This window comes from Desmodus rotundus, unplaced genomic scaffold, assembly GCF_022682495.2.
Source record: "Desmodus rotundus isolate HL8 unplaced genomic scaffold, HLdesRot8A.1 manual_scaffold_310, whole genome shotgun sequence".
NCBI classification, from domain to species: Eukaryota; Metazoa; Chordata; class Mammalia; order Chiroptera; family Phyllostomidae; genus Desmodus; species Desmodus rotundus.
The window spans coordinates 51-26,350 of NW_026527380.1; the positions used below are offsets into that span (position 1 = coordinate 51).

Here is a 26,300-nt window from a genome sequence, read left to right on the forward strand (position 1 = left end):
ACGTCATGAAGGATAGAGATTTTGCCTACGTTCTGCGCGCCATCCAGCCATCTCGGCCTGGAACAGAGTGGGTCTGCACTCTTGCGGGGGTGTCCAACATTTTGGCATCTCTGTGCCACACTGGAAGAAGAGTTGTCTTGGGCAGCACATTAAATTCATTCTTAAACGTAATCACACCATAAAAATCTCTTAGTGTTTACGTAAATTTACGACTTTGTGTTAGGCTGCATCCACAGCATCTGGGCTGCATGTGCCCTCAGGCCACAGGCTGGACACCCTGATTATGACTCACTCCTACTCTACCTAGTGGGGAGGTCAAGTCATGTAAAATGTTCATTGAGTGGGATGTCCCAGTACGGTTTTTCCACAGAGCGATATAGGTTACAGTCCTCACTCTGTGCGTTCAGGGCCCTTGTGATTAATTTCCCTGTGATGTGCCCATCTGTTTTTCTGTCGCTCTCAGGACTAGGTGGGGAGGGCACAGAGACTAGAGATGCCAGGTACAAAAGTCGCTCAGGCTTATGGTCTAGAAGACTACAGTTCCAGAATGCATCTTGTTAGCATATGGCGAGGTGATGGGAGCATTGCCTTCTGGGAATTGTAGTCTTCAACTTGTGTTGTGATGCCGGTGAAACGGGAGGGAGGGGAGGGAGTTAAATCTTACCACGTGACGCTCGGAGGTCAGGTGGTTGGGCCAGCCTCCACTCAAGAGCTGTGATTGGCTGATTCTAATACGAACGACGCCACTAGGGGCGGGACGCAGAGGGGCGCAAGCGTACTGCGTTACTAGTCTCGGGACCCTTTTGGAGAGACTATGGCGCTCAACAAGAATCACTCAGAGGGCGGCGGAGTGATCGTCAACAACACGGAGAGGTGAAAACATTGCAAAAGGATCCTGGAGGACCGAAGGGAGGGCGGCAGGAGTGTGGACGTTGGGCGATGGGCTGTGGGGAATAAATCGGCCAAGAGTGGAAACTGATGGGGTGCGGTGTTGGGGGGGACGGTGGGGGCGGGACTGGAGGGAGGTGGGTGGGTCGCGGGCGGGGGGAGGGGCCGAGATTCACGGTCAGCTGTGGGATGGAGTTGGGGCGGCTGAGCGGGTTCGGGGGTTTATGGAAGCAAGTGGGATCTAGGGGTAGTTCCTAAGCCCTTTCCCGGACTTGGTGACTCTAGTGATGGGAATAGCCTTAGACAAAAATAACTGCCGTTTATTGAACGTTTACTATGTTACTACGTCAGGCACTGCTCCTTTTTTTGCCTTTAATACGGAAATCCCGTGGGTTAGATGCATTAGTGCACACATTTTATGTGCGGGGAAAGTAACAGAGATGGGATTCCGGGAAGGAATTTTTACTCCAAAATCAATAGCCTTTCAGCATATTCCAGAACCGCTCAGGTGAGAAATAGGCCAGAGGTGAGCTTAAATAGATAACGCTTGTCAACTGTCACCGTGTCTGTCCTTGTAAAGGTCCGTTTTTGCCTCTTTCTCGTGTTGCCTTGGGTAACTCCCTGCAACAGAGGTCCCCCAACTTCAAGATTCTTTCTACCAACCCCCCAGTTAATTCTGTCCCTCCTCCAACATCTGGGTTCCTTGGATGGCTTCCTTCTCTGCTTGCTCCCCCTGCACTGAGAATCAGACCAGGCAGCCCTGGCTGAGCTATGCCGGCCCTGAAGCTCTTCTTGAAGGCAGGAGTTCAGGAGGAACCTGAGGCCCCAGAGGAGACTTGGTGGGCTCAGAGCCTTGTAGGCAGCTAAGGCCAGCACCCAGCCCAGCGCCTGTCACTGGGGAACACTTGGTGAGTCAGAGGAGAACGCCCGAAGTCCCCTGACCTGAGAATGCCAGCGTTCCCTCCATCTTACCTGCTCAGAGTTGGCCAGACCATCCTATTCCTGGTAATGACCTCTTTTCTCTGAGCTGTACTTCTCTTTTTCTTACACCAGGCCCCTTCCCACTCACCCTCCCCGGTGAAAAAGTGTCGTGATTTGGGGGAGGAGGAGAGGACAAAGGGCACCACGTGAGCTGAGACCCACTTTGTTATCTTACAATCGCAGAAACCTCACGCTGCGCCCAGTGTGTAGCCGCTGTGTGCCAGCCGGTCCCTGGCCTGACAGACGCTTTTGATGCCATTTGGTAATGTCTCCCGGGACTGTTTCTCTTACTGGCTCAGCGAGACTTTTCTGGGACAAGACTGTGTCTGTCCTGTCGGGCCTCGGTGTGGCTAAAGAACGGTGTGCCTTGTTTCAGAGGGTACCTCAGCCTCGCCTCCGAAGAAAACGTGTGTACAGTAATGGAAGTTTAAATTAGAGTTTACTATCTGACATATAAAATATTCAAGCCTATTCTTCAAGTCGTGAACCCCTTTGAGAGTGACTAAAGCTGTAGGTTTTCCCAGAAAAATGCGCGTGCAGGGTCATCTCGAGGCCCCTGCTTAGGAATCCTGGCGTAAAGGGGCCCTGAAGTCAGCCCTTGTGTAACGTGTAGTCGTGTCTCAGCATGCTTGTGTCTTAGGATTGAACAACAAACCAACGAAAACAACATGTACCATAAGGACTCAGAAGAAAGCAGAGTTAATGCAGATAATCCAACTGGCTTGGAGAGCCCGGGGAGAGCTCTTTTGCTGTGCTGGCCACACGGGTTGCATAAACGGGGTTTGGGGAAATCTGTAGAACCCTAACTTTCTCATCTGTCCCACGGCTGCAGTAACAGTTTCCAGGCAGCAATCGGAAACCATTAAAAGGGACGACACGCCGGGGACCTGCGTACCAGGAGGGTCCAGTCCCTGGGGTAACAGGCCGTGGCTGCAGACTGTCTCATTGGGGACTTCCCTCTTTCCTCCCTGCAGCATCCTCATGTCCTATGACCATGTGGAACTTACGTTCAGTGACATGAAGAATGTGCCAGAGGCCTTCAAAGGGACCAAGAAGGGCACTGTGTACCTTACCCCCTACCGGGTGAGTGGCACAGCATGAGGGTGGTTGTGCGGGCTCGTGGCTCCTGCAGGCTGATGGGAGTCTTAGGTCAGTCTCAGCCCGGTGGCCTGTGACCCAGGTGCATGTTAGTTCCTCACTCTGGGTGTTCCTCTGCCACGTGCTTCTGGGTTCTAGAACCACCAGGCAGTCTGCACAGCGGAACTGATCGCTGGGCAGTGAATCCGTGCAAGTCCCAGAGCTGCGTGCAGACAAAATCTCTGTGTCTGGATGCAGCTGCTGGGAAGACCTGGGCCTGGAGGGGGAGGCCGTTACTATTCCGATTAACCTAAGAGTAGCCTGCGCGGCCTTTTGCGCATCACAGTGATGAATGTGGTGAACGGGAACATGGCCACAGCCTCAGGCCTGGGCAGAGAGCCCGGCAAAACCCTGCAGAGCGAGAAATGCCAGCCTCACAATGGTTTTCGCCTGAGGTTACCCAGGCAGATGCTGAGAGACTTCTGAGAAATGCATTCTTGGAAGAGAATCTGTCGACACCCAAGAGTTGGGCTTGAACGGTCGCAAGAGGAACACGTCTTCAAATGTTAGTCACCAGGATTTAGCAGAGGGACAGGCTCCACACCAATTTCTTTTCTTTTTTTAAAAAGGTTTTATTTATTTAGAGAGGGGGGGAAGGAGAGAAAAAGAGGGGGAGAGAAACATCAGTGTGTGGTTGCCTCTCATGTGGCCCCCACTGGGGACCTGGCCTCTGGGCATGTGCCCTAACTGGGAATCGAACTGGCGACTCTCAGCCTGTGCTCAAGCCACTAAGCTACACCAGCCAGGGCTATCAACACCCATTTCTGATGGTTCAGGTGGCATCTTCAGTCACCGGAGTTGTGGGTTTGAGACAGAAAGTTCTCCAAGTGCGGGATGGGAGACTCTCGCTGTTCAGGCAGTGAGTCTACGGGGAAGTTACAACACCCCCGCGTCCCGGCCCTAGTGCCCCCGCCGCTGCCTCGCTGTCCATTCCGCCAAGCTCCTGCTGGGCCGCTCCCTTCAGGAGTCCTCCCCGCCCTGGCCCTGCCTCCCTGCCCTATCTTTGCAAGCCCTTTCACATCCGCCACCTCCTTGCCACCGCTTAAGTGACAGAGCTGTCTGTCCTCATGTTGTCTGTGGCATGGTTTTCTTGTGAATACGCACATCTGGCCTCCCCGTGTAAGGTCTTGTCTAAGAAGCTCCCTCCACGAGTGTCTGGAGCAGAGCGCTCGTGGCTGCCGGGCCCTGGCGCGGGCTGCACACCCAGCACTGGTGTGAGCTCAGCACCCACAGGAAGCGGCCTGCGGGCCATGGTTTGGCCGCTGATGGTACTTGTCTTCTCTCCCTGCAGGTCATCTTTCTGTCCAAGGGGAAGGACGCTATGCAGTCCTTCATGATGCCGTTCTACCTGATGAAGGACTGTGAGATCAAGCAGCCTGTGTTCGGCGCGAACTACATCAAGGGAACAGTGAAGGCAGAGGCAGGAGGTGGGTGACGGGGGCTGAGGTTACGCAGACAGGGCTTCGGGAGAGGTGCTGTAGGGCAGCTCCAACTGCTGCCCTGGAGGGCTCCTGTTCGGTCCCTTATCATCCTAGCCTGTCCATTTCCTGGCTGTGAATTAGCTTCCAAAACCAACACCTGGGCTGCGCTGTGGCGCAGAGGTGGCCTTTGGTTGGCAGGATCTGGGGAATCTGCCTACACCGCCTTTGCAGAGAGTGTAGTCAACAAAGTGAAGTGCAGCTGCTCACTGTGCCCTGGGCAAGTGGGTCCGGATTTGCAGTGTGGGAAGGGGCTGTGCCAGGTTCTCGGAAGGGCCTTTCCCTGGAGCCAGGAGGAGCCAGCTGCCCCTCTGTGATGCCCAAGAGGCCCTACTTGGTGGCACGCTCTGTCCTTCACACCCCACCAGCCCCAGGAGCTCAGCTAGAGGCCCCAGGGGCCTCCCTTAGGCCCCCTCAGGCTGGGATCCGCTCTGAACTTGAGTGTTGGTGGTCGCTGACTATACCTGCTCCCGGGAGGCCGCATTATTGGGGGTGGGAGGCCCTAGTGCAGATGCACTTGCAGTGCTGAGTGGGAGGGCCGGCTTGTTTCAGGAGGGAAAATCCCCCACTCCAGAGCAGGTGGGCCGCCGGGCATTGGCGGGGAGGCCAATGTCCAGTCGAGTTGAGGTGCTGCAGAGCCAGCCCCTCCCCCCAGGCCTCCCGGGCTTTGGGCAGGGACCTTGGGAGTACAGATGGCCCTCTCTTCCGAGTGACCCAGGCTCCTTTCCTGAGCTGTCGCTGTGCCTTCCTTCTCAGGCGGCTGGGAAGGCTCTGCTTCCTACAAGCTGACCTTCGCTGCAGGGGGCGCCATCGAGTTCGGGCAGCGGATGCTACAGGTGGCATCTCAAGGTAAAAAGGCTCTAAAGCTTCGGGGCCAAGGCCATCGTGTGTGGTTTTTTGTTCATTTGAGTTTGTTTCCTTTTCGTTTTGTTTTTAAGCTCTCAAGAGATAAGTCTCTGGGCCCTGGGCTGACCAGGGCTGGGAGCTGGGAAGGAAGCTGGGATTAGCGTCATTCTGTCCTGTGCCTGACAGGCTGAGCTCCCCCCGCCTGGAGCATGTAGAGGACATTTTGACGAAGGTGTTTGGACTCAAGCTGTTTGGACAATTTACTGTGGCTGCATAAAAACAAGATGCCCAACAATTAAGCCACCCTCAGGCAGCCATTTTAAATAACCAAGGGATGTGTACAGCAGGCCCCTCACCTTGTCCCCAGCCTCCCTGAGCCCTATTCTTTACCCCATCTGTGAGCTTCCTCCTCCCCTCCACCCCCCAGCCATCCCTCTACCCCTGTTCCATCCCTCCGCCCCTGTTCCTGCTCTAATCTCTCCCCATCCTGACCCCTCACCTCATTCTGACCAAGGCCAGCTCAAGTATGGGCGGGAACAGGATGGGGTGGGGTAAGGCAGGTCTGCTGTGCACATCCTGGGACCCTGTAGCTCCCCTCGCAGGGGTGGGGCCGCCCTCTCCCCTGCCCCCAGGCCTGAGGCGCTCACTTCTCTCTCCCCTGTACTTATAGCCTCCCGAGGCGAAGCCCCCACTGGAGCCTATGGGTACTCCTACCTGCCCAGCGGGGCCTATGTCTTTCCCCCGCCCGTCGCCAATGGAATGTACCCCTGCCCTCCTGGCTACCCCTACCCACCGCCCCCACCTGGTGAGTGTGTCCTTTGCTGCCCACCCCTCACCCCACCCACTAACCAGCCCCACCCAGGCCAGGGCGGTATAGAGGGGAGACTTGTTCTGTGACCTGCTTCAAGGCTGACAGAGGAGCTGGAGAGGCTGGGCTGCTCACTGGGTCCCTATCCCTCTCTTGCTGAGCAGAGTTCTATCCGGGACCTCCCATGATGGACGGGGCCATGGGGTATGTGCACCCCCCACCACCGCCCTACCCTGGGCCTATGGAGCCGCCGGTCAGTGGGCCTGAAGTCCCCGCCACTCCTGCAGGTGAGGCCCCAGGCTTTTAGCGGTGCTGGGAGACCAGCCGTCTCCCTATGGCAGCACAGAGGGTCACAGAGAATGGCCAGAGGCTGGCTAGGAGTCCCAGATAGTGAATGCTCCCTCGCCTAGGGACCGGCAGTGTGGTGGGCTCAGGGTGGAGAGCTGAGGTTCCAGCATTCTGCTCTTAGCTGCTTGTGTACCCTGGCACCGGGAAGGGCTCCCTCTATACCTCGGCCTTCGCCACTACCAGCAGGTGGTAACAGCGCCCTGGCCAGGTTGTGAGGGCTGGAGATGACAGGGAAAGGACAGGGTAGCCTGTGGTGAGTGCTAAGGAGGTGGTAATGCTGTTTTATGGAGAGAACTGGGTCCTAGCACCAGCTGCCCTGGGCGGCGGGGGGCTGGGTCACTGGGCCAGGAGCAGCTCCAGGGGTGGCTGGAAGAGGAGGGGAGGCTTAGCCCCAGTGTGTTTGCTTTTGCAGCCGAGGCCAAGGCCGCAGAAGCTGCTGCCAGTGCCTATTATGACCCTGGCAATCCACACAACGTCTACATGCCCATGGTGAGCGGGGATGCAAGTGGGACTTGAGGGGGGAACATCAGCAGGGTGGCCACAGTGGGCTGGGATTTAGGGACCAGGGAGACCTTGGCTCCTTCTGACCTTCTAATGTGAACTTTGTTTTCTTCCGTAGAACCAGCCTCCGCCACCTCCCTACTACCCCCCAGAAGATAAGAAGACCCAGTAGATCCCTCACTCCCTCTGTCCTACCTGTCTTTCCTTCCCCTCGCCTTGGAGCTGTATGGGGGACGGGGGGAGGGGAGGGTAATGGGGGAGGAGCATGTTCTCTCTCCAGGTCTGATTATAAAACACTTACCAGGAACTGCGTTGACAGAAGGGAGGGGCCCCTTGACTCGGAGCCACGCCTCCAGCTTCCTACACTAGCTCAGAGCCCAGACAGTTCGGCACACTTCCTCTCAGCATCTCTGGGGTCTCCTCGGGAGTGCGGGGGGGTCCCCCGTGTTCCTGTCTTGTTCCAGTAGCTTCTACCCACAGAGGGACTCTCTGGCCACCTCCTCCACCGCAGTCCAGCCCCCTTGTTTTGGTAGCCACTTTATGTTCAGCCTCTGGTTCTCCCATGGCCCCAGGCCCGTCAGCCCTGCTTCCGTCCCCTGCACTCTGGTCTGTGCCCAGCTGCGGAGGCCCCCTTCCACCAGATTGCCAGCCTGCATTCCGTTCCTAGCCGGCCTCCAGCCCCAGTCCCTCCTGCCTTCCCTGTCCTGCCCTTGGTCATTCTGTTACCTCCGCTTCCAGAGGCTGGGTGGCCTCAGTGCCAGGCCCTCTGCTTCCCTGCTGGTGTTTCTGGATTTCGTTTCCCTTTGCCTTCTCTGTTCCGTCTGGAAGGGGCTCCTGCAACTGGAGAGTGCACATCTGTCCCAGCATGCCATTGGGAGGCTGCTGGGTGGGCTGGATCGGAGGCCCCTGACCCCTGGGACCTGGCCTGCCCCCTTCCCTCCGAGCTTCACGCTTTGTCGGCGCTGCGCCCTGGATGCGCTCAGACGTGTGCTCATTCGCTCCCGGACTTGCCACGAAGTGAGGAGATGGTTATTTAAAGAGACTTCCCTATTTATTTGACCAAAAAAAAAAAAATCCAGTTAATATATTAATGTGAAATAAACCCTGTTTGCACCTTGATTTGTTTGCTGAAAATGTGAACAGTAAAAATGAAGTAACTGGACGTGTCTGCCTCTGTGTGGGGACAAGGCGAGCCCTGGGGAGGCCCCGGAGGCCTGGGGCGGCTGGTGGGGCAGGAACAGTGCTGCTTTGGCTGTGTGGGAGAGTCCCTTGTTCTCATGGCCCATTTGGCCCCAGGAAGCTAAGGCTTCTCGAATGTCCATTCCCTAGCTGTTACTCAGCAACTGTGCCTACCCACTGAGTCCCCTGCAGGCCTAGTGCAGCCCCAGACTGCCCGGATGGGAGGCCATGGAGACAGGGCCAGGTTGGCTAATGGAGTTCCTGCCTCTGGCTACCCTGGGCCCAGCATGGCCACAAGCAGCATATCCAGGCTTGTGAGTGGCCAGGCCGGCCCCTGCAGGACACGCTCTCTCACCACCCTCGTGACCCTTGGTGCCCGGACTGGGGGAGGTCGGAAAGAGCCAAAGCTTGGGCCCAGGCCTGTCCGCCACCCCCACCCACACCCTGGCTCAGGCCTGGAAGAAGGCCCTGGGCACCACGTCAGCTGGGCTCCGAGCTCAGAGAAAACTGAGCGCTCAAGTGTCCACTTTCCTTTCTCTTCTGGGCCCAGGGGCCCTCTCAGGAGAGGCTAGGCACTGCCTGCTAGGCTCTCCCTCCGGCCAGGTCCTCTCAGGAGCTCCCGGCTTGGTTACACCCCCTACAAGGTCATTTGAAGGGGACACTCGGCCTGGCCGTCCCTGCCTGGGGCAGCTCACCGTCACCTAGGTGGAATGTCACCTGAGGAGTGGAGCAGGCTGAGCAGCTGGCTGCCTGCCTGCCTGCCAGGGAGACACCTCTCTGGAAGCCCCACCCTGTGCCCTGCCCACGCCCACCCCAGCCTGGGGCCCATTCAGGAAAGTCTGTGGGTGAGAAGCCCACCCACTCAGGGCTACTTCCCTCAGTCCCTGGCCCATCGGGATGGGGCAGGGCCAGTGCCTGGCCTGCCCTGACGCCCCCTGCTGGGGGCACTGGACCCTCCCAGAGGCTCCTGGGAGGGTAGGGTGTGGTTGGACCCACCCCCTGTGTCCACCTTCGAGTCCACCTTGGGCGTACACCTTCTCTCAGCCTCCAGCCAGGGAGAGTCCCTCCCAGGATCACCGCCCAGCCAGCGGGAGGTAGGGAGGTAGAGAGGTGCCGGCCGTCTGGGGTGGTGAAACCCTGACCTGGCCCTCTCCCCACCCGCCTTCCTTCGCCCCTCCCCTGGACTCTTTGCATAATCCTGTGGCTACACTATCTTCACCCAGCGGCAGCGGGCACAGCGGAGGGGAAGGGCAGAGCTGGCCACCATGGCGACACTCCTCTCCCACTCCCAGCGGCGCCCTCCCCTCTTGCGCCAAGCCATCAAGATAAGGCGCCGCAGGGTCGGAGAGCTGCAACAGCCCCTGCCCCCAACAGCTCAGGAGGTAGGAGTGACCTCATGGAGGAGAAGCGCTGGCCTGGGTGGGGCTCTGTGGTCTTAGGGTGTGGGCCCCACCTCTCTCAGGCTGGGGCTGAGGGTGTGGTCCCCTCCCGTGCCTCCCCTCTCCCCTGGACAGAGCCTTCTGGGTCAGCAGAATAGGGTCTATGCATTCTCTGGGCCACCCCTGGGCCTTAGGTCCGGGCCCCAAGCCCCTTCTCCCTGGTGGTGTTGACCCCTGCCCCACCACACTGCTCCAGTGCACCAGCTCCAACAGGCAGGGGTGTCCTGGCTGGGACCAGGTTGCTTAGGGACGAGCTGAGAAGCCCCCAGGCCTGCTTGACATGACTCCCAGTCTCCCACCTCCGCTGCTGGGCCTCACTTCCGCCGCTGGGGTGCGAGTGAGCGTGGCCGCCCGATAAGCAGTGCTGTTTCCTCTGGGGAAGGAAAGGAGGTGGGGGCCCCGGGTGCGGAGAGCTCACGCTGGTAGGGTAGCTGAGCGCCAATGGACCTCAGCCAGTGCAGGCCCGGGGCCGAGGAAAGTGACCCAGGGGCTGAGGAAGGCGACCCAGGGGCCGGAGCCCCCAGAGGCCCGCCGCAGGAACAGGTGTGCGTCACTGGTGGGGCCGGCAGCTGTGGGCCGCAGCCCCGGGCCTGCGTTGCGAGGAGCCGTCCCTGCCGTCCAGGCCGGCCCGGGCCGCCTGGACACTCTGTCTTTTCACCTTGCTCCCCAGATCGCGCCTCCATCGCACCATTTCTCCCCCGAGGAGGTAAGAATCGGGGTGCTGGGGTCATGGAGAGGTGCTGGCCACAGCTGCCGGCAAGAGCCCTCTCCCCACCCTGCCTGTGTGAGCGCTTTGTCCCTGCTCTGGGCGTGCGGCGGCTAGCGGGGCTCAGACCTTGTGGGGGGGTGCGGGTCCTGAGGTGACCCTGCTGTGTCTCAGCGGGCCCTGCTCTACGAGGAAGCTCTCTACACTGTCCTGCACCGCCTGGGTAAGCCTGAGCCCAACCATGTGACAGAGGCCTCGGAGCTGCTGCGATACCTGCAGGATGTGAGTCCAGCCCCCACCCTGCACCTCCTGCAGCCTGGACTCTGGAGCCCTCCTTCCAGGCCCAGCCACACTCCCCGACCTGGCCCCACTCCCCGACCCACAACCCCAGCCTCCCACACTCCTGCCCCACCAGGCCTTCCACACGGAGCCCGAGGAGCACCAGCGGATGCTACAGCAGGTCCAGGAGCTCGAGGTAAGGCCAGTCCAGAGCCACTCCGGGGAAGGACGGGGGCTGGGAAGCCCCCTCTGGGACTCAGGCGCCCCCTCCTCTCTCTCCAGAAGCCAACATTTTGTCTGAAGGCCACGGTGAAACAAGCCAAGGGCATTCTGGGCAAGGATGTCAGCGGTGAGCAGGCAGGGCAGCTCGCCCATCACCCGTCTCCCATCACCATGTGTCCCAGAACTCTTGGTGGGAGCTCCACTCTCCCAAATGTCCCTGCTGGGCTGCCGGGCCCCGGCGTGCTAATGGCTCCTTGCCCTTGGAGTCTAGCAGGGGAAGGGGCTCTGCCCTTGGGGTGGGGGGGTGGGTGACGAGGGACCCTCCCAAAGAGCCTAGCCAACGCCCTGGTGGCCTTGTCCCCCTGTCCTCCCCAGGGTTCAGTGACCCCTACTGCCTGCTGGGCATCGAGCAGGGGGCTGGCACGTCAGGGGACAGCCTGGGGCCGCGGCGGCCACAGAAGGCAGTGGTGCGGCACACCATCCCCGAGGAGCAGACCCACCGAACCCAGGTCATCACCCAGACGCTGAACCCCGTCTGGGACGAGACCTTCATCCTGTACGTCCTGGTCCCGGCCCCGCCCTGCCTGGGGCTACTCCCTGGGGCAGGGGTCCCACAGTCAAGGAGATAAGCAGGACTTCCTGACCTGCGTGGGGGTAGGAGGGAGGGGGCCTTGCTTGACCAGAGGAGGAGCCTGCTCCTGAGGAGGTAGGGAAAGCAGACAGCCCTGTGTGGTGGCATCAATGCCCCAGGAGCTAGCGGGTGCAGAGGGTCTGCTGGCTGGGTTGATCTAAGGGTAGCCAGGAGCCTTCCCTTAAAGGAGGGGGGGAATGCAGCTGGGAAGGGCTAAGGCTCCACAGTGGGTGAGACTACTGGGGATGGCAGCTTCGGGAGATAGGCCCTAGGCTGGGGCAGCCATGGTCTGGCCGAGGGGTCTGCCCTCCAAGGCCCTCACCCATGCCCTCTGCTCCCTACAGGGAGTTTGAGGACGTAAGCAGCTCGAGCTTTCACCTGGACATGTGGTGAGGAACACGCCCAGCTGTGTGGGTGGGGAAGGTGACAGGGAGGCGGGAGGGTGTCAGAGCCTCCCACTGAAGGGACAGGGACTCCCAGGATGCCGTCTCGGCCTCCAGCTCAAACCTCTGCCCCACCAGGGACCTGGACACTGTGGAATCCGTCCGGCAGAAGCTCGGGGAACTCACAGACCTGCATGGGCTGCGAAGGTGAGTGCCGCGGGGCTCCTAGGGAAGGTGTGGGGCTCCCTCTGTCCTCCCTCTACATGCGCACCCACTGCTGGGCCCCGGCAGCCATGGAGGGCGGGAGCAGCTACCACCCGGGGCCCTTCAGGTTCTCGGCCCTTCTTCCTCCTCACGTACCCTGCCTGGGACAGGATCTTCAAGGAGGCCCGGAAGGACAAAGGCCAGGACGACTTCCTGGGGAACGTGGTTCTGAGGCTACAGGTGAGTGGGGTGGGGGAAGAGGCCCAGGAGAGCAGCAGAGGGGGTTGGGGAGGGGCTCAGCGGAGGAGTTCCAGGCCTGCCTACCATCGCCTCCCTGTCCCTGCTCACGGGCACGGGCATTCCCGACTGCCTGGCCTGCCAGGACCTGCGCTGCCGGGAGGACCAGTGGTACTCCCTGGAGCCGTGCACCGAGACCTACCCAGACCGCGGCCAGTGCCACCTCCAGTTCCAGTTCATTCACAAGCGGGTAGGTCTGGGACCAGGGCCAGGAGCCTCCCAGTGGCCCAGCTGGGCTGGACGGGCCACTCCGGGAATGGGATGCTCCACTCACCGCCGCCCTGAACCTACCGCAGAGAGCCACCGCTGCCAGCCGCTCCCGGCCCAGCTACACGGTGCACCTCCACCTGCTGCAGCAGCTCGTGTCCCACGAGGTCACCCAGCACCAGGTACTGCGCTCCCGGGGCTGGACAGGGCTGAGGTCTGCCCACCGGCCCTGACACCCCTCCACCTGTCCCCTCAGGCAGGCAGTACGTCCTGGGACGGGTCGCTGAGTCCCCAGGCCACCACCATCCTGTTCCTCCATGCCACGCAGAAGGACCTGTCTGACTTCCACCAGTCCATGGCGTGAGTGTGCCCCACTCCCTCCTGCCTGCCCCCCACTGGGCTGGCAGCCAGCCCGAAGTCCATCCTCGAGAGGTTTCTGTTTGGTCCGAACTGTGTACTTTCAGTTTTGAGCCCGTTGCCAACTTGTAGAAACCTGGACATTTCCCCTACAGTTCCCCATAAAACGCATGAGTGCCAGAGTCACAGGGCTGTCATTTTGCTGGGCTGCAGCTGGTCAGAGCAGAGTAGCCTGTCCTCCCCAAGCCGTCAAGGTGGCCATCAGGCCCATGTCACTCCCTGACGTCACGTGGGTCCTTCTGGGCATTTGAGTTTGCCACCCCTGCCCCAGCCCCTGGCCCCACTTCCCAATGCTGTTGCCTCCCGTCAACAAAACTGAGCGCTGAGCTTCCGGAGCCTGTGCGAATGTGCTGTTGCGTCCCCAAGGCCACAGCAGATTGTGGGGAGGCCCGGCCGGGGCACCAGTGAGCTCCCCAACACTGCAGTGCACTAGAGGAGTCAGAAGGGGGGCACTCCGGGGGCTGCCCGGGGCCGGGAAGGAGGCCGCTCTAGGACTGTGGGCCGGGGGGTGGAGTGCGGGGGAGGTGGGGGGTGCAGGTGCGGCTGGAGACTGGAACAGGCACCCATGGTGAGGGCCTAGTTTGCCTGCCGGTCCCAAGCCTGTCGTGCAGGTGGCCGCTGTGCCCCAGCAGGGACGGGACCGAGGCCTGTCCCTGGTGGCTCTTCTCCCCCACCCTCCTGCGTCTTCCTCCGTAAGCCTGGTCTCAGCGCCATCATCACCTCGGCAACGCCCCCCTGGCCTGTCCGAAGGGGAGTCCCCGCTGGCATGAGCCACATGTGCATGAAGGCTCGTCTCCAAATCCGATTTTTAAAAAGAAGCAAGAAAGCCCGAATTTTCAAATCACAACTATCCTAATTGAAGAGATGGGCGATTAATTTACATGTTTGAAAAGCTATAGGAACAAAAAAAGTTCTATGGGTTCCCTTCAGCCCCGGGGGTCAGTGGGGATCCCCAGGAGGCTTCAGGGCAGGGGGAGGCGCTGCCCCTCCCTCCCAGAGACTGGGAGGGCAGCGGGAATGGAGGTGCCTGACCTGGCCAGGCTGAGGGCTTCCGTCTGCTGCAGGCAGTGGCTGGCCTACAGCCGTGTCTACCAGAGCCTGGAGTTCCCCAGCAGCTGCCTCCTGCACCCCATCACCAGCATCGAGTACCAGTGGATCCAGGGCCGGCTCAAGGCGGAACAGGTGGGCCAGGGCGTGGCGAGGGGTGCTGGGCAGGCAGGGCCCTGGGAGTGGGAGCGGCTCTCTGGGCCCCATAAGCAGCTCCAGCCTCACAGCATCTTCCCGGGCTTGCAGCGGGAGGAGCTGGCCACCTCGTTCAGCTCCCTGCTGGCCTACGGCCTCTCCCTCATCCGGAGGTTCCGCAGTGTCTTCCCCCTCTCCGTCTCCGACTCCCCTGCCCGGCTGCAGTCTCTCCTCAGGTCAGTGGGGTCAGGGACAAGGGAACAGCTGGGGCACCTGCAGGGGTGAGTGGGGGGTACAGGGCAGCAGGCTCTCTGTCCCCACAGGGTCCTGGTACAGATGTGCAAGATGAAGGCCTTTGGAGAGCTGTGCCCCGACAGTGCCCCACTGCCCCGCCTGGTGGCTGAGGCGTTGCGGGTAGGGTTCTCGCCCTCGGGGTGGAGAGGGCATGTCCTGGGCCCAGCAGCCCTCCCTGCTCACTGCCTCTCTGCCCACAGACTGGCACTGTTGAGTGGTTCCACCTGAAGCAGCAGCACCATCAGCCCATGGTGCAGGTGAGGGGCTCGGCCAGGTGGAGGGTGGGGTGTCTGCTTCTCCCAGCCCCGCTCAGCTCACCTCTGTCCCCGCCAGGGCATGCTGGAGGCAGGCAAGGCCTTGCTGAGCCTGGTACAGGACATCATGGACGACCTGCACCAGTGCCAGCGCACGTGGAACAAGATCTTCCACAAGTGAGCAGGTGGCTGGGTCGGGAGGGAGTGGGTGGGGGCTCAGAACAGGACCAGGGGACCCCGGGGGACCCCAGGGTGTGTCACCAGGTCACACCCACCGCCTTTCCTACAGCACTCTTAAGATCGACCTCTTCTCCATGGCTTTCCTGGAGCTGCAGTGGCTGGTGAGTCTCTCCCTTCACCTCCCAGCCTTTCCTTCCACCCTGGCTCTGGAGCCCTGCCCGCCACACCGTCCGTCCCTTGGCAGGTGGCCAAGCGTGTGCAGGACCACACAGCAGTGGCAGTGAGCAGCCCCGTGTCCCCAGAGATGGGGGAGAGTCTGTTCCAGCTCTACATCAGCCTCAAGGAGCTCTGCCAGCTGGGGCCGGCCCCCTCGGAGAGGTGGGCAGCGGGCGGGCTGCGGTGCGGAGGGGACAGAAGGGTTGAGGAGGGTCTGCAGCCCGCGCTGGCCCCGACCTTCACCAGACTGAGTCCTGGCTTTCCTCAGGGATGGAGTTCTGGCCCTGGATGGCTTCCACCGCTGGTTCCAGCCGGCCATCCCCTCCTGGCTGCAGAAGACGTACAGCGTCGCCCTGGCACGGGTGCAGCGCGCTGTGCAGATGGACCAGGTCGGGGTGGAGGCTGGGCTGGGCAGGGCAGGGTATGGCCTGGGGCGTGGTCCCAGCTATAGGGTTTGGGGCTCTGCTGGGACTTCTGGATGTGCAGAAGCAGGTAGCTGGCGTTAAAGGATGCTTGTAGACCAGTTTTGTGCAAAACACTGCCTCTCAGTATCCTTGGAGTTAACTGTGGCTTCCCTTTGCGGACTGATCCTTGCCCTGTGGGGACTCTGGGTGGAGCCTGGCTTATTCCCCTGCAACCCCCCACCCAGCTCTGTGTTTGCAGATGGTAGAAGCTCTGAATGCTTTCTGAAGGAAGGAGGGAGGCAGGGGCATGGACCGGGCAAGCCCTGAGCCTCCTTCCTGAGGGCTCCCCCATCTCTCAGTTGGTGCCCCTGGGTGAACTGACCAAGCATAGCACGTCGGCTGTGGATCTGTCCACCTGCTTTGCCCAGATTAGCCACACTGCCCGGCAGCTGGACTGGCCCGACCCAGAGGAAGCCTTCATGATCACCGTCAAGTTCGTGGAGGTGCAGCATCTTCCGTGTCCTTCCCCCCCTTCTAGGACCGCCTCATTGCCACCCACCCTGTTTTTCCCAAGCTCTCACCCCAAGCAGTTTCCAAAGGCCTACATCCTAAATCCCTCAAGTCGCTGAGATCCCCATGCCTTCCCTATCTGCCCCTCCTGGGTACTCCCCCAGTGATCATCCCCTCCTCACCCAGGACACCTGTCGGCTGGCCCTGGTGTACTGCAGCCTGATAAAGGCCCGGGCTCGTGAGCTCGCTGCTGGCCAGAAGGATCAGGGCCAGGCAGCCAATATGGTAAGGGCCCGAGCTGGGGGCTGGGGCTGGGGTGGGGTGGAGACTGCCCCACCTGCCATGATTTGGGAATCTCTGCATCCCTCTGCCCATGCCTGTCCCCAGCTGTGTGTGGTGGTGAATGACATGGAGCAGCTGCGGCTGGTGATCGGCAAGCTACCTACCCAGCTGGCATGGGAGGCCCTGGAGCAGCGGGTAGGGGCCGTGCTGGAGCAGGGGCAGCTGCAGAACACGCTGCACACCCAGCTGCAAGGCGCACTGGCGGGGCTAGGCCACGAGATCCGCACTGGCGTCCACACACTGGCCAAGCAGGTACCTTGTCTGGCCTGCGGTGACCTTGCCCCGCCACTCCTCAGCCTGAAGCCCCCCGCTCAGCAGGACTTGGGCGGATGATGTCTAGCCCCACCGCTTCCTGAACCTAAATCAGGCCCTGGCCTCCCCTCCCCCGTTTTGTGTCCCCAGCTGGAGGTGGGCATCGCCAAGCACATCCGGAACCTGGTGGGCGTCAGGGAGTCTGTCCTGCCGGAGGATGTGAGTGGCCCTCCCTGCTCGCTGACCTTTGCCAGCTTTATAGGCCTGGAATTGCAAAGGGGCTCAGGGTGAGCAGGAGGCCAAAGGTCATGGGGTGTCAGAGATGAGTCCTCCAGACTTGGGCAGGGAATGTTCCCTCCTGGGCCTCAGCTTGCTCCTTGGACGCTAAGGGGGCGGGGTTGGGACATTCCACGGACTCTCCCAGCGTGGATGGTTAGTGTGGGGGCTGCAGTGGGGCAGGGTTTGGACTTTGCGCTCAAACAGACGTGGGCGCGCATCCTTCTCAGCTGCCTGCCAGCATAGCTGGCCTGTTCCTACGAGCCAGCTGACCTCAGTCTCCTCATCTGTCATCAGGGACAGATGGTTTGGGAGGTTACTCACTAATTTATCAACTGTTTAGGCACCCACTTTGTCCCAGGCAATGATTTAGGTACGAGGGATATGTGTATCAGTGAGCACCAGGAGAAAAGTCCCTGACTTCCTGCAGAAGTTCCAAACACTGCACACAAAAGCTCCTGGCCCTGTTTCCTCCCCGGGCTGGGCAGGGGAATCGGGGTGGGACCGGAATGGGCCAGAGCTGGAAGTGCTGTCTGCCCCTCTCCCCAGGCCATTCTGCCCCTGATGAAGTTCCTGGAGGTGGAGCTCTGCTACTTGAACACCAACTTGGTGCAGGAGAACTTCAACAGGTCTGCAGCAGCGGCCTGCCCGGCATGCCCAATTCCTCACTTCTCTTCCACCTGCCCCTCTTTCCCCGCCTCCCCATCCTTTCTCAGGGGAGGATGCCAGCAGCCTCTACTCAAGAGCTCGCTCCAGAGACAGGGAGCTCACTACCTGGCCATCCCTTTTCCATTAGCCTTGGGCCATCTCCAGGCCTCGCAGGCTGCAGTTCTGCCCTCCTAACCTTGTAGGCAACTGGTGTTCCTCTCCTGTGATTCAGGGGGGCTTCTAGTTAGGGTTTCTCTCTTTCTCTTTAATTGATTTGAGAGGGAGGAAAGGAGAGACAGAAACATCAGTTTGATGTTCCACTTATTTATGCATTCATTGGTTGATTTTTGTTTTTTTTTTAAAGATTTTATTTATTTTAGACAGAGGGGAAGGGAGGAAGAAAGAAAGAGAAAGGGAAACATCAATGTGTGGTTGCCTCTCATACTCTTCCACTGGGGACCTGGCCTGCAACCCAGGCATGTGCCCTGACCTGGGAATCAAACCTGCAACCCTTTGGTTCTCAGGCCAGTGCTCAATCCACTGAGCCACACCAGCCAGGGCCATTGGTTGACTCTTGTATGTGCCCTGGCCGGGAATTGAACCTGCAACTTTGGTGTATTGAGATGGTGCTCTAACTGAGCCACCTGCCAGGGCTCCCACATTCCTAGTTACACATTTTTTTTGTCTTTAATGGCCTGACTCCACTTTGACGTGTGAAATTTCAGTCATTTCAGGTAGTTAGTAGGCCTGCGCCTGGGGTGCTGTTTTTTCTCTCCTGACAGATAGCAGATGTTTATCCACGCATTGTGCTGAAATCCTATTCATGCTGACCTCTGCCGCCTTGGCTCATGACTCTGCCATTGGGGGCTCAGCCTCCCGCACACCTTGTCTGGTGGGGTTTGAGAGCCCCGAGAAGGCTCGTCGCCTAGGCTGGGAGCTGTATTAGATAGGACTGGCCCTCTCCTTCCTCCCCGTCCTCCTTTCCCCAGGAGGCCAGTCCTCCCTCCACCGTCTGCCTGACTTCCCCAGGCCCCTGGCTCACCTGTGAAGTGAGTGGGGGTGGGGAGGAGCCTGGGTCCCAGGAGGCCAGCCTTTTCTCAAAATCATCTCTACTTCCTTCTCTTCCCCCTTCCTGTCCTGTGTCCGGCACCCCTCGGCACCTCACCTCAGCCTTTTGACCCTGCTCTGGACCCACACGCTCACTGTGCTGGTGGAGGTGGCTGCCTCCCAGCGGAGCTGCCCGCTGGCCTCTAGGAGGCTGAAGATCGCACTGCAGGTAATGACACCGGTGAGAGCAGTGCGAAGCCTGGTGGGAGGGCGCGTGGGGTCAGCACCAATGGCTGTCTGCTCATCTTCTAGAACCTGGAGATCTGCTTCTATGCAGAGGGCTGTGGCCTGCCGCCTGAGGCCCTGCACACGGCCACCTTCAAGGTAGGGCCCTTTGCTCTGTCTGGGGGGGGGGGAAGCCTGTCTTCCTGCGCTCACCTGCATCCAGGATCAGCTACATAATTACAGGACTCAGCACCAAATGACACTGTGGGCATCTCTTTCAAAAATTCTTTCAAATCACCCTGGCCGGTGTGGCTCAGTGGTTGAGTGCTGGCCTGTGAACCAAAGGGTCACCTTTTTGATTCCCAGTCAGGGCACATACCTGCAGTTCAGGTCTCCAGTAGGGGGCGTAGGAGAGGCAACCACACACTGATGTTTCTCTCTTTCTCCCTCCCTTCTCCTCTCTCTGAATAAATAAAATCTTTAAAAAAATTCTTTCAAATGTCAAGGCAGTAGCTAGCAGAGCAATTACCCAAGCGTGAGGCTTAAGGCTCTCAGCATGGTGGGGGTGCTGTGGGGCTGCGTGGGGGGCACCAGAACTCCAGGCACAGCGCCGGGCTGTGACTGAGTGTGACAGTTCCAGTGACTTCTTGCCTGGCCCCGTTCGCAGGCCCTGCAGAGGGACCTGGAGCTGCAGGGGGCCTCCACCCGGGAGCTCATCCAGAGGTACTTCTGCAGCCGCCTCCAGCAGCAGGTGAGGTGCCCCGCCCACGGCCCGGCCCGGCCCGCCCCACGAGCCCTGCCCTCGCTGACGCTACCCCTACGCCCCACCCCCTAGGCTGAAACCACCACGGAGGAGCTCGGAGCGGTCACGCTCAAGGCCTCCTACCACGCCTCCGAGCAGAAGCTGCGTGTGGAGCTGCTCAGCGCTTCCAGCCTGCTGCCTTTGGACTCCAACGGTGAGTGCACGCTGCCCACGGACCACTCCACCGGGCTCTCGCATCCCCGGTAGCTCTGCCGGCTCAGTAGGAGCATCGGGTGCATTTCCTCTGAGTTACCAGGAGGGGGCAGTGCTGCTGAGCAGGGCACAGCTGCAGGGAGTGGGGGCTGGTCGGAGCGCTGGGATATCTTTGGCCATTGTCCCTTCCCTGGGCCACTCGCCAGGCTCCAGCGACCCCTTTGTCCAGCTGACCTTGGAGCCCAGGCACGAGTTCCCTGAGCTGGCTCCCCGGGAGACCCAAAAGCACAAGAAGGACCTTCACCCGCTGTTTGATGAGACCTTTGAATTGTGAGTGGGTCTCCACCCTTGCTGCACTTCCCCAGCCCAGGACCACCTCAGGCCTGCTCCTCCCCGCTGGGGCCAAAGGGGCTCCCCAGAGAGGACCTCATTGGGTTGGGAGAAGACTCCCACATGTTGGTTCCAGGCAAGAGTCCTGAAAGCAAAGTCCTCTGTTCCCAGGTCAGGTGGGCCTGGGGACCCTGGTTTAAAGCACCAGCCCACGGGGCAGGCGTCATACCATGTGGCCCACACTTTCTAATCCTGCCCCAGCTGCCCTTCTGGGCATCCTTCTCCCGGCCCGGCCCGGCCCACCCTCAGGGACCGAGGGTGAGCCCGTGTGTAGAGGTGGCGGGCAGTGGCCATGTGTGGCACAGGCAGCTGAGCCCCACTGTCCCCCACCCAGCCTGGTGCCGGCTGAGCCATGCCGGAAGGACGGGGCATGCCTCCTGCTCACAGTGCTGGACCACGACACCCTGGGGGCCGATGACCTAGAAGGGGAGGCCTTCCTGCCGCTGTGTGCAGTGCGAGGCCTGAGTGGGGCGGAGGAGCCCGGGCAGGCGCCTCAGACCCGCCTGCCCCTCACCTTCCCAGCACCCAACGGTAGGCCTGAGCCCCGCACTGTAGACGCACAGGAGGGGCAGCCTGTAAAGGCTCAGATGGGCCCCCAGAGATGGGAGGGTGGGGGTCAGAGGGACCCCTCCTGAGGGGTGAAAGCCGGTGTAGCCAGCGCGGTAGCTTGTGCGGCCGAGGTCGCTGGGTCCCGTCAGGAAACCAGTGTCATTTCAGCTAGGCCGAGTGCAGTGTGGCTTTCTCTGCTTGGGGTAGGTCGCCATCTACCCTGGGAGGGGACCCATCTTGCGAACAGGAATAGGTCCCACGTTTGTCCACTTATGGGCCAGTTCTACCCACCTGACATACATTAACTTTTTAAATCCTTACAACTACCCCATCAGGCAGATACTATTATTGCTGTTTTACAGATGAGTAAACTGAGGCACAGAGAGGTTAGCTAGCTAGCCTCAGGTTCTCATACTAAAAGGAAGAGTTGCCACCTGAGGCACCTCTCAGCCTCTTGTGCTGCAGCTGGGTCGGAGCGCCCAAACGCCTCTCTTCCTAGGGGACCTGATCCTGCAGCTGCTGGAGAGCCGGAAGGGTGATCGTGAGGCCCAGGCGTTTGTGAAGCTGCGGCGGCAACGAGCCAAGCAGGCCTCCCAGCATGCCCCTCGGCTAGGGTGATAGCTGTGGAGGTTGGGTCCCTGGTAGGGACGGGCTTTCCTGGGAGGTCTGGCATAGCACAGCCTTCCAGCCTGGCCTGACACTCATTAGGGTCCTGCCCAGTGTGGTGTGGGACGCCCCCTGCCCCCCCCCACAAAGGCCTTCAGGGCATGGGAATCCCATTTGCATATTTATGGAGATGGAGACACTATTTGCATATTTATATTCCCTCCTCCCTGCCTTCAGCCTTGGCCTCAGCATTCCCTGCCAAACCCCAGCACCAGGGAAGGGGAGGCAGCTGTCCGCATCTCCTGCCCCTGCTCCTCCCTGGGAAAAGCTGCTCTGGCAAAGCCAGTCTCAGCCGTCTGTTCCCTGGAGCACCTATTCCAGCCACAGGGTGGGGCCAGGGCTGTGGGCACAGAGCCCCCTCCTGGGGCAGGGGGTGGGGACTCTGACAAAGACGTGGCTACAGCTGCGGGGGGGGGGGGGGGCGGGGGGGAGGGGGGGTGACCAGAAAGAGGGGAGCCTAGGGCCTCTCCTGAGGGGGCTGCCAACACCAGGCTAGGGAGCCCAGAGCTGGGGCCATCTGGCCCTGCTAGGTGAGAGCTGGCAGGCAGGGGACTGGCCCGAGGACAGAAGCAGAAAGGACAGCCTGGCTAACCCTGTTGCCTGAGGACATCTCCTGGAGCCAGCACCTGCCACCTAGAAACTTTCTTGGCAAAAATAAAAGTCACAACGCATTGTCCTCTTAGTGAACAATTGGTTGGCTGGTAGTGGGGCTCAGGTTGGGTCCTGCAAACCTCTCCCCAGCCCGAGACCCCTTGGGATGCCCCACCCTGGGCCCACCCCTCTCCCCTCTCCCATGTTACAGAGCAGGAGGTGGTGTGGGGGTAGCGCATGCACAAGCAAGCGCCAGTGCAATTGGAATGACTGGTGCTCGGCCAAGGGCTTCGAACAAAACAGTGCCCGGCACGTCGGTTCCAGTGGCCACTGCCCCAGACAGGCCTGGAACTCCAGGGCAGCACCGTGAGTGGGGAGCCTGCCGGGGGGGCAGCAGCCTGTGTGCTGTCCGTCACAGCCCAAGACCCAGGTGCAGTTCTACCCGCAGCTTAGTCACCTCCCCTCTCGGAGCCCGCACAAGCGAGACGTGTGGGTGCTCTGAGGTGTCTCCACGGCCCCCTGCAGCTCGGGACCTCGGAGACCCACACGGGAGGGCAGCCCACTGCTGTGTTCCTTCACACCCACCTAACAGGCCGGTTGAGAGCAGGGGGAGGGAAGAGGTGGCTGAAAGCTGGAGACCCTCTGCCCGCAGGGGGCAAGGGGCAGGGGACAGGCAGGTCAGCTCCTCTGGAGCCCACCTTTCTCTTCCTGTGTTTATGAGAAGGCACCGTCTGTTCCTCTGAGAACCACTAGGGACCCTGCTGGTTTTTGGCAGATGGCAGATAAAGCAGTGGCAGTTGTCCACTGGGCCCACAAGAGCAGAGCGGTGGGCTGGGGGGGTCTCTGTCCAGGGCTCATGGTCCCCACATTCGCTGCAGCGGGCCTGGCTCAGACAAGTACTGGAGCCCGGGGAGCCCTTGGGTCTCTGCGGCCACCTAGCCACACCGCAGGGGTCAGGGCACAAGCTGTTTCCTTGGTGGGGGCAGAGTGCCCAGCCCAGGTGGGGCCAGAACCGGAGCTGAGCTGGCCCACCTTACCGTTCGGAGGCCTGAACCTGGGGCCCCCACCCCATGCAAACAAGCTACCGCTGCAAGTTCATATTTTATTTCCAATAGTTTTGGAGCTCTGTTGATTTTTGCATTTTTGTAAAAAAAAGAAAGTTTTCACTTAATTCATTGAAAGCCCTTTCGTGCTGAGCCCAAGGGGGGGAGGGGCTGGGGCCAGACCCTTTGAAGCCCTCTTGCTCCCACCCCAGACACCAGCGCTGGGAGTGGGGTGGCTTCTCTCCACCCACTCCGCCCTCCCGTCCCGCCACATCTCTCTGTACAGAACGAGTTTCAGAATGGAAGCTAAGACACACTACACGTCGGACAGGCAGGCACGCACACACACGCACACGTGCGCCCACGCCACTCGGGCGGGACGCCAGCTGCACTCGGAGAGCACCAAGGAATGCGTACGGAGCCCCTTGGGGCGGGGGCAGGGCCTGAGCCCCTGGTCCTCACAGTCCGCAGCCCCTCCCTACCGATTGCCCTGCTAGCTGCCAGAGGGAGGGGTGGGGAGCACAGGGGCAGAGGGCTGTGCCAGAAGAGGAGGGGTAGCTGGGGGCAGCTGGGGGTGATGGAGAGGGCAGTGCCAGCCTGGTAGGTGGCCCTGGGGCCAGGGAGGCTGCTCCCGAGACCAGGGGAGAGCACTGACGCCGAGCCCCTGCCTCAGGAACCCGAGGGGTGGAACTCCTGGGCCTTGACCCTCGAGGGGCTTCAAGGGCCCAGCGGTGGGAGCTCAGGAGCAGGTTGCTAGGCCAGCCCCGAACTGAATACACATCTGGTAAAGCTAGGAGCTAGGCTGGCCTGGAGCCCTGGCACGCCCCTTGGGCCTCACCGCCAGGAACCAGGACTGCCTGGGGCCTCCAAGCCCTGGCTCTTGCCCTGTCCTGGGGAGGTGGGGTGAACAGGGCCTGCCCTGAAGGCTCGTCCCCTCCCCTCGGCCCATCCAGCTTCCCATCCTTCCCTGCTCAGGCCCCAAGAAGTTAAAAATAGTTAGTTCCTACATAAAAAAGAGAAAGAGATTCCCTGCCAAAAGGCTGGTAGGAGAAGAGGGGCAAGTGGGACAGGTAGGGAGTGGGTAGAGGGAGGACTGCAAAATAGTTGCTTCTTTTAAAAAGTGCTTGGTAAGTCTGTTTAAAGTGTGTGTCTATATCTGTGTAGAGATATACACACAGACACTGTTCACACTGGCCGCCCACGCACGCCTGCACACACACGGGATGTACACATATACATAATCATATACATATACATGTACATACATACATACATACATACATATATATACTTTAAAAAGTCCTAGGTGGGAAGAGCCGAGCCGGCCGGCCGGGCCCGCGGGGTCACGACTGCAGCGCGTGGGCGCGGCCCGGCTGGCAGGCGGGGCACTCGCTGACCTCGGCACACAGCTCGCACAGCACGGCATGTTGGCACGGCAGCACCGCTCGGTTCTGCTCCTGACACTTAAGGCATTTCACCGACTGCATGTGGAACACGGCCTGTGGGGAGCGGGATGCCGAGGTCACGGGCCTGGCCTGGGTGGGAGGAGGGCGCTACTCAGGGGCCCGCACTCCACAGCCCCCAGCCTAAGGGCTTCTCCTCACACTGATCTGCGGTGACCCTTGGTCCCTGGAGAGGGCAGTGGCGTGCCCGAGGCTACAGCCACGGATGGGATGCCAAAGGCCTGGTGAGGGAAAGACGGCTCTTTCCACTGTTCGAGGCTCTCTGGGGGCCCAGCAGGGAACCTAGGAATGCAGACGGGAGAGCCCTGGGGACCCAGCCACATGCAGTGTCTGCTGGCTGTGCAGCACTCAGAGCGCCCAGGGACACTAGTGCAGCTTGGGTCCCACCCGCCTTACAAAGTGCCCCCCCCTGCCACCAGAGCGGCCTGCTCTCCCTAGCTCCCAGCCAGCTACCGGCCAGGGCTCGCAGGAGGAGGGCAGCCAGCTCCACAGCAGTGTGGGCCCCCTGGAGCCCAGCCCTGGCTGTGGCACGTACACCCCCACCCAGAGCAGCCCGACCCTCCCCAGGCTGACCTTGTCCACCTGCTCCAGGCGGGCTCGCAGCTGCTTCTGGAGGGAGTAGAGGGTGGAGAGCGAGAGGGCCTCCAGGTCGGAGAAGGCGGGCAGGGCCTGCGGGTCGGGCCCCGAGTGCAGCCGCTCCAGCTCTTCCTGCAGCTTCTTCACCTGCACCTCCAGTGCATCCCGCTGCTCACGGGCCAGCTCACACTCGGCGCCGGCCGTGCTGGCCCGCTCACCGGCCTCCTCTGCCTCCTTCTTCCAGGCATCACAAGCCTGTGGGCCAAACATGCAGAGCGTGTCAAGATGGCCCCCTGCCCCCGTCCCAGAGCGTATCTCTGGGGGCCTGCATGAGCCACCGTGGCTGTGGGGCCTGCTGGGAGTGGGTCAGCTGTGTGGGGAGGAGGCAGGGAGGCAGCTGACACTGTCTGCAGAGAAGAGAGGTTTCAGGACCTCCAAGAGACCCTCTGTGGGCAGGGAAGGGGGCTGGACCCAGCTGGAAGGCCCACCCTCGAACCAAGAACCCTGGACTTGAGCCCTGGAGAGTCAGGGCTTCTTGGGAGAGGCCAATGGCGCCTGGGACCAGACCACATAAATGGCTCACAGAGTTCCAGGGATACCAGCCACCCCAGGGTCTAACAGGGGAAACAGAACAAAACTGAGTTTCTGCTCTGTTCTCCAGGACCCGGGCCTCCCCCACTCCCTGTGCCCTGTACAAGAGGGTCATGAGCTCGGTGCCGCCAGGCCCTGGGAGGGAGGGCATGGGGCCCAGTACCTGCTTGGCCTGCTTCCAGGACTCCTCCCATTGCTTGATGGTGCCGTTGGCTTCGTCCAGCTCTTGCTGAAGCCGGGCCAGCTCGGCAGCCCCCGGCCCTGACAGGAAGGCAGGGGAAGTGCCTGGGGAGAAGCTTCCAGAGGCAAAGTGCTCCCAGATGCTGCTGTTCATCCCATTCAGACCTGCCCCAGGAAGGGGAGGAGTGTCAGTGCTCTGGAGGGCCCTGCCGGGTGCGCCCAGGGCTCCCGGGGCTCCAGGCCACCGCCCCAGGCCGGAGCTTTGGGTGGGCGCGCGTAGGTGCTGCAGTTGGGTCAGACCTACTGTGGTGCCGGCTGCTACCTGTCAGCTGCCACTTAAATTCTGAGTCTCAAGATCCTTATCTGCCACATGGGGTGACCTGGGGGCTTGGGGAGAGCTGTGGGGGAGCCGCCTGTGAAGGCAGTGATTTGTGGAGACCTAGGGCTGGGTGGAGCAGAGCCTTCTTGTACCCTGGGGTGAGGCCTCGGAGGAGATTCAGGAGAAAGACAGGCTG

At 60.8% G+C, this 26,300-nt stretch overlaps 3 protein-coding genes across 8 annotated transcripts in view; 2 read left to right on the top strand and 1 right to left on the bottom strand.

Annotated features, from left to right (window-relative positions):
• The first annotated feature begins 627 nt into the window (after positions 1–627).
• On the top strand, positions 628–8,149 carry WBP2 (WW domain binding protein 2). Of its 2 annotated transcripts, XM_024553697.3 has the most exons (8): positions 628–873; positions 2,844–2,952; positions 4,298–4,433; positions 5,241–5,333; positions 6,001–6,135; positions 6,303–6,425; positions 6,899–6,975; positions 7,106–8,149. In XM_024553697.3, the coding sequence occupies exons 1-8, from the start codon at positions 815–817 to the stop codon at positions 7,157–7,159; spliced, it is 786 nt and encodes a 261-aa protein (XP_024409465.1). In that variant the 5' UTR covers positions 628–814; the 3' UTR covers positions 7,160–8,149. The 2 variants fall into 2 exon arrangements, with proteins under 2 accessions (XP_024409465.1, XP_024409466.1); XM_024553698.3 differs by lacking the exon at positions 6,001–6,135 and having other exon boundaries at positions 742–873.
• A 1,008-nt stretch (positions 8,150–9,157) lies between these two features.
• UNC13D (unc-13 homolog D) lies at positions 9,158–21,765 on the top strand. 2 transcript variants are annotated; one of them, XM_045190117.3, is made up of 33 exons: positions 9,158–9,260; positions 9,390–9,548; positions 10,276–10,311; positions 10,486–10,593; positions 10,727–10,786; positions 10,873–10,939; positions 11,188–11,368; positions 11,788–11,832; positions 11,965–12,033; positions 12,201–12,270; positions 12,413–12,517; positions 12,624–12,716; positions 12,791–12,894; positions 14,016–14,133; positions 14,245–14,369; positions 14,457–14,547; positions 14,628–14,684; positions 14,761–14,858; positions 14,971–15,022; positions 15,106–15,239; positions 15,346–15,466; positions 15,841–15,984; positions 16,178–16,276; positions 16,379–16,585; positions 16,736–16,804; positions 17,411–17,490; positions 18,680–18,785; positions 18,869–18,940; positions 19,449–19,532; positions 19,617–19,737; positions 19,943–20,066; positions 20,461–20,657; positions 21,175–21,765. In XM_045190117.3, the coding sequence occupies exons 2-33, from the start codon at positions 9,432–9,434 to the stop codon at positions 21,291–21,293; spliced, it is 3,273 nt and encodes a 1,090-aa protein (XP_045046052.2). In that variant the 5' UTR covers positions 9,158–9,260; positions 9,390–9,431; the 3' UTR covers positions 21,294–21,765. The 2 variants fall into 2 exon arrangements, with proteins under 2 accessions (XP_045046052.2, XP_045046053.2); XM_045190118.3 differs by lacking the exons at positions 9,158–9,260; positions 9,390–9,548 and adding an exon at positions 9,696–10,148.
• A 5-nt stretch (positions 21,766–21,770) lies between these two features.
• UNK (unk zinc finger) overlaps positions 21,771–26,300 on the bottom strand; it is a 29,860-nt gene continuing 25,330 nt past the window's right edge. For 2 of the 4 annotated variants that reach the window (XM_045190114.3, XM_045190116.3), the window contains 3 exons: positions 25,769–25,950; positions 25,012–25,269; positions 21,771–24,474 (listed from right to left, as the gene is read on the bottom strand). In XM_045190114.3, coding sequence (XP_045046049.2) covers positions 24,319–24,474; positions 25,012–25,269; positions 25,769–25,950 — 596 coding nt within the window. In that variant the 3' untranslated portion in view covers positions 21,771–24,318. Of the gene's footprint in view, positions 24,475–24,538; positions 24,721–25,011; positions 25,270–25,768; positions 25,951–26,300 lie in introns of those variants that run through there. The other 2 variants (XM_045190113.3, XM_045190115.3) reach the window with 2 other exon arrangements.

Bases quoted from the DNA above. Each gene is read 5' to 3' on its own strand.
- WBP2 (XM_024553697.3), top strand. From the start codon at position 815: ATGGCGCTCAACAAGAATCACTCAGAGGGCGGCGGAGTGATCGTCAAC. The intron at 874-2,843 runs GTGAAAACATTG...TCCTCCCTGCAG, and splicing joins ATCGTCAACAACACGGAGAG to CATCCTCATGTCCTATGACC. The intron at 2,953-4,297 runs GTGAGTGGCACA...CTCTCCCTGCAG, and splicing joins TGTACCTTACCCCCTACCGG to GTCATCTTTCTGTCCAAGGG.
- UNC13D (XM_045190117.3), top strand. From the start codon at position 9,432: ATGGCGACACTCCTCTCCCACTCCCAGCGGCGCCCTCCCCTCTTGCGC. The intron at 12,717-12,790 runs GTACTGCGCTCC...CTGTCCCCTCAG, and splicing joins ACGAGGTCACCCAGCACCAG to GCAGGCAGTACGTCCTGGGA. The intron at 20,067-20,460 runs GTGAGTGGGTCT...TCCCCCACCCAG, and splicing joins TTTGATGAGACCTTTGAATT to CCTGGTGCCGGCTGAGCCAT.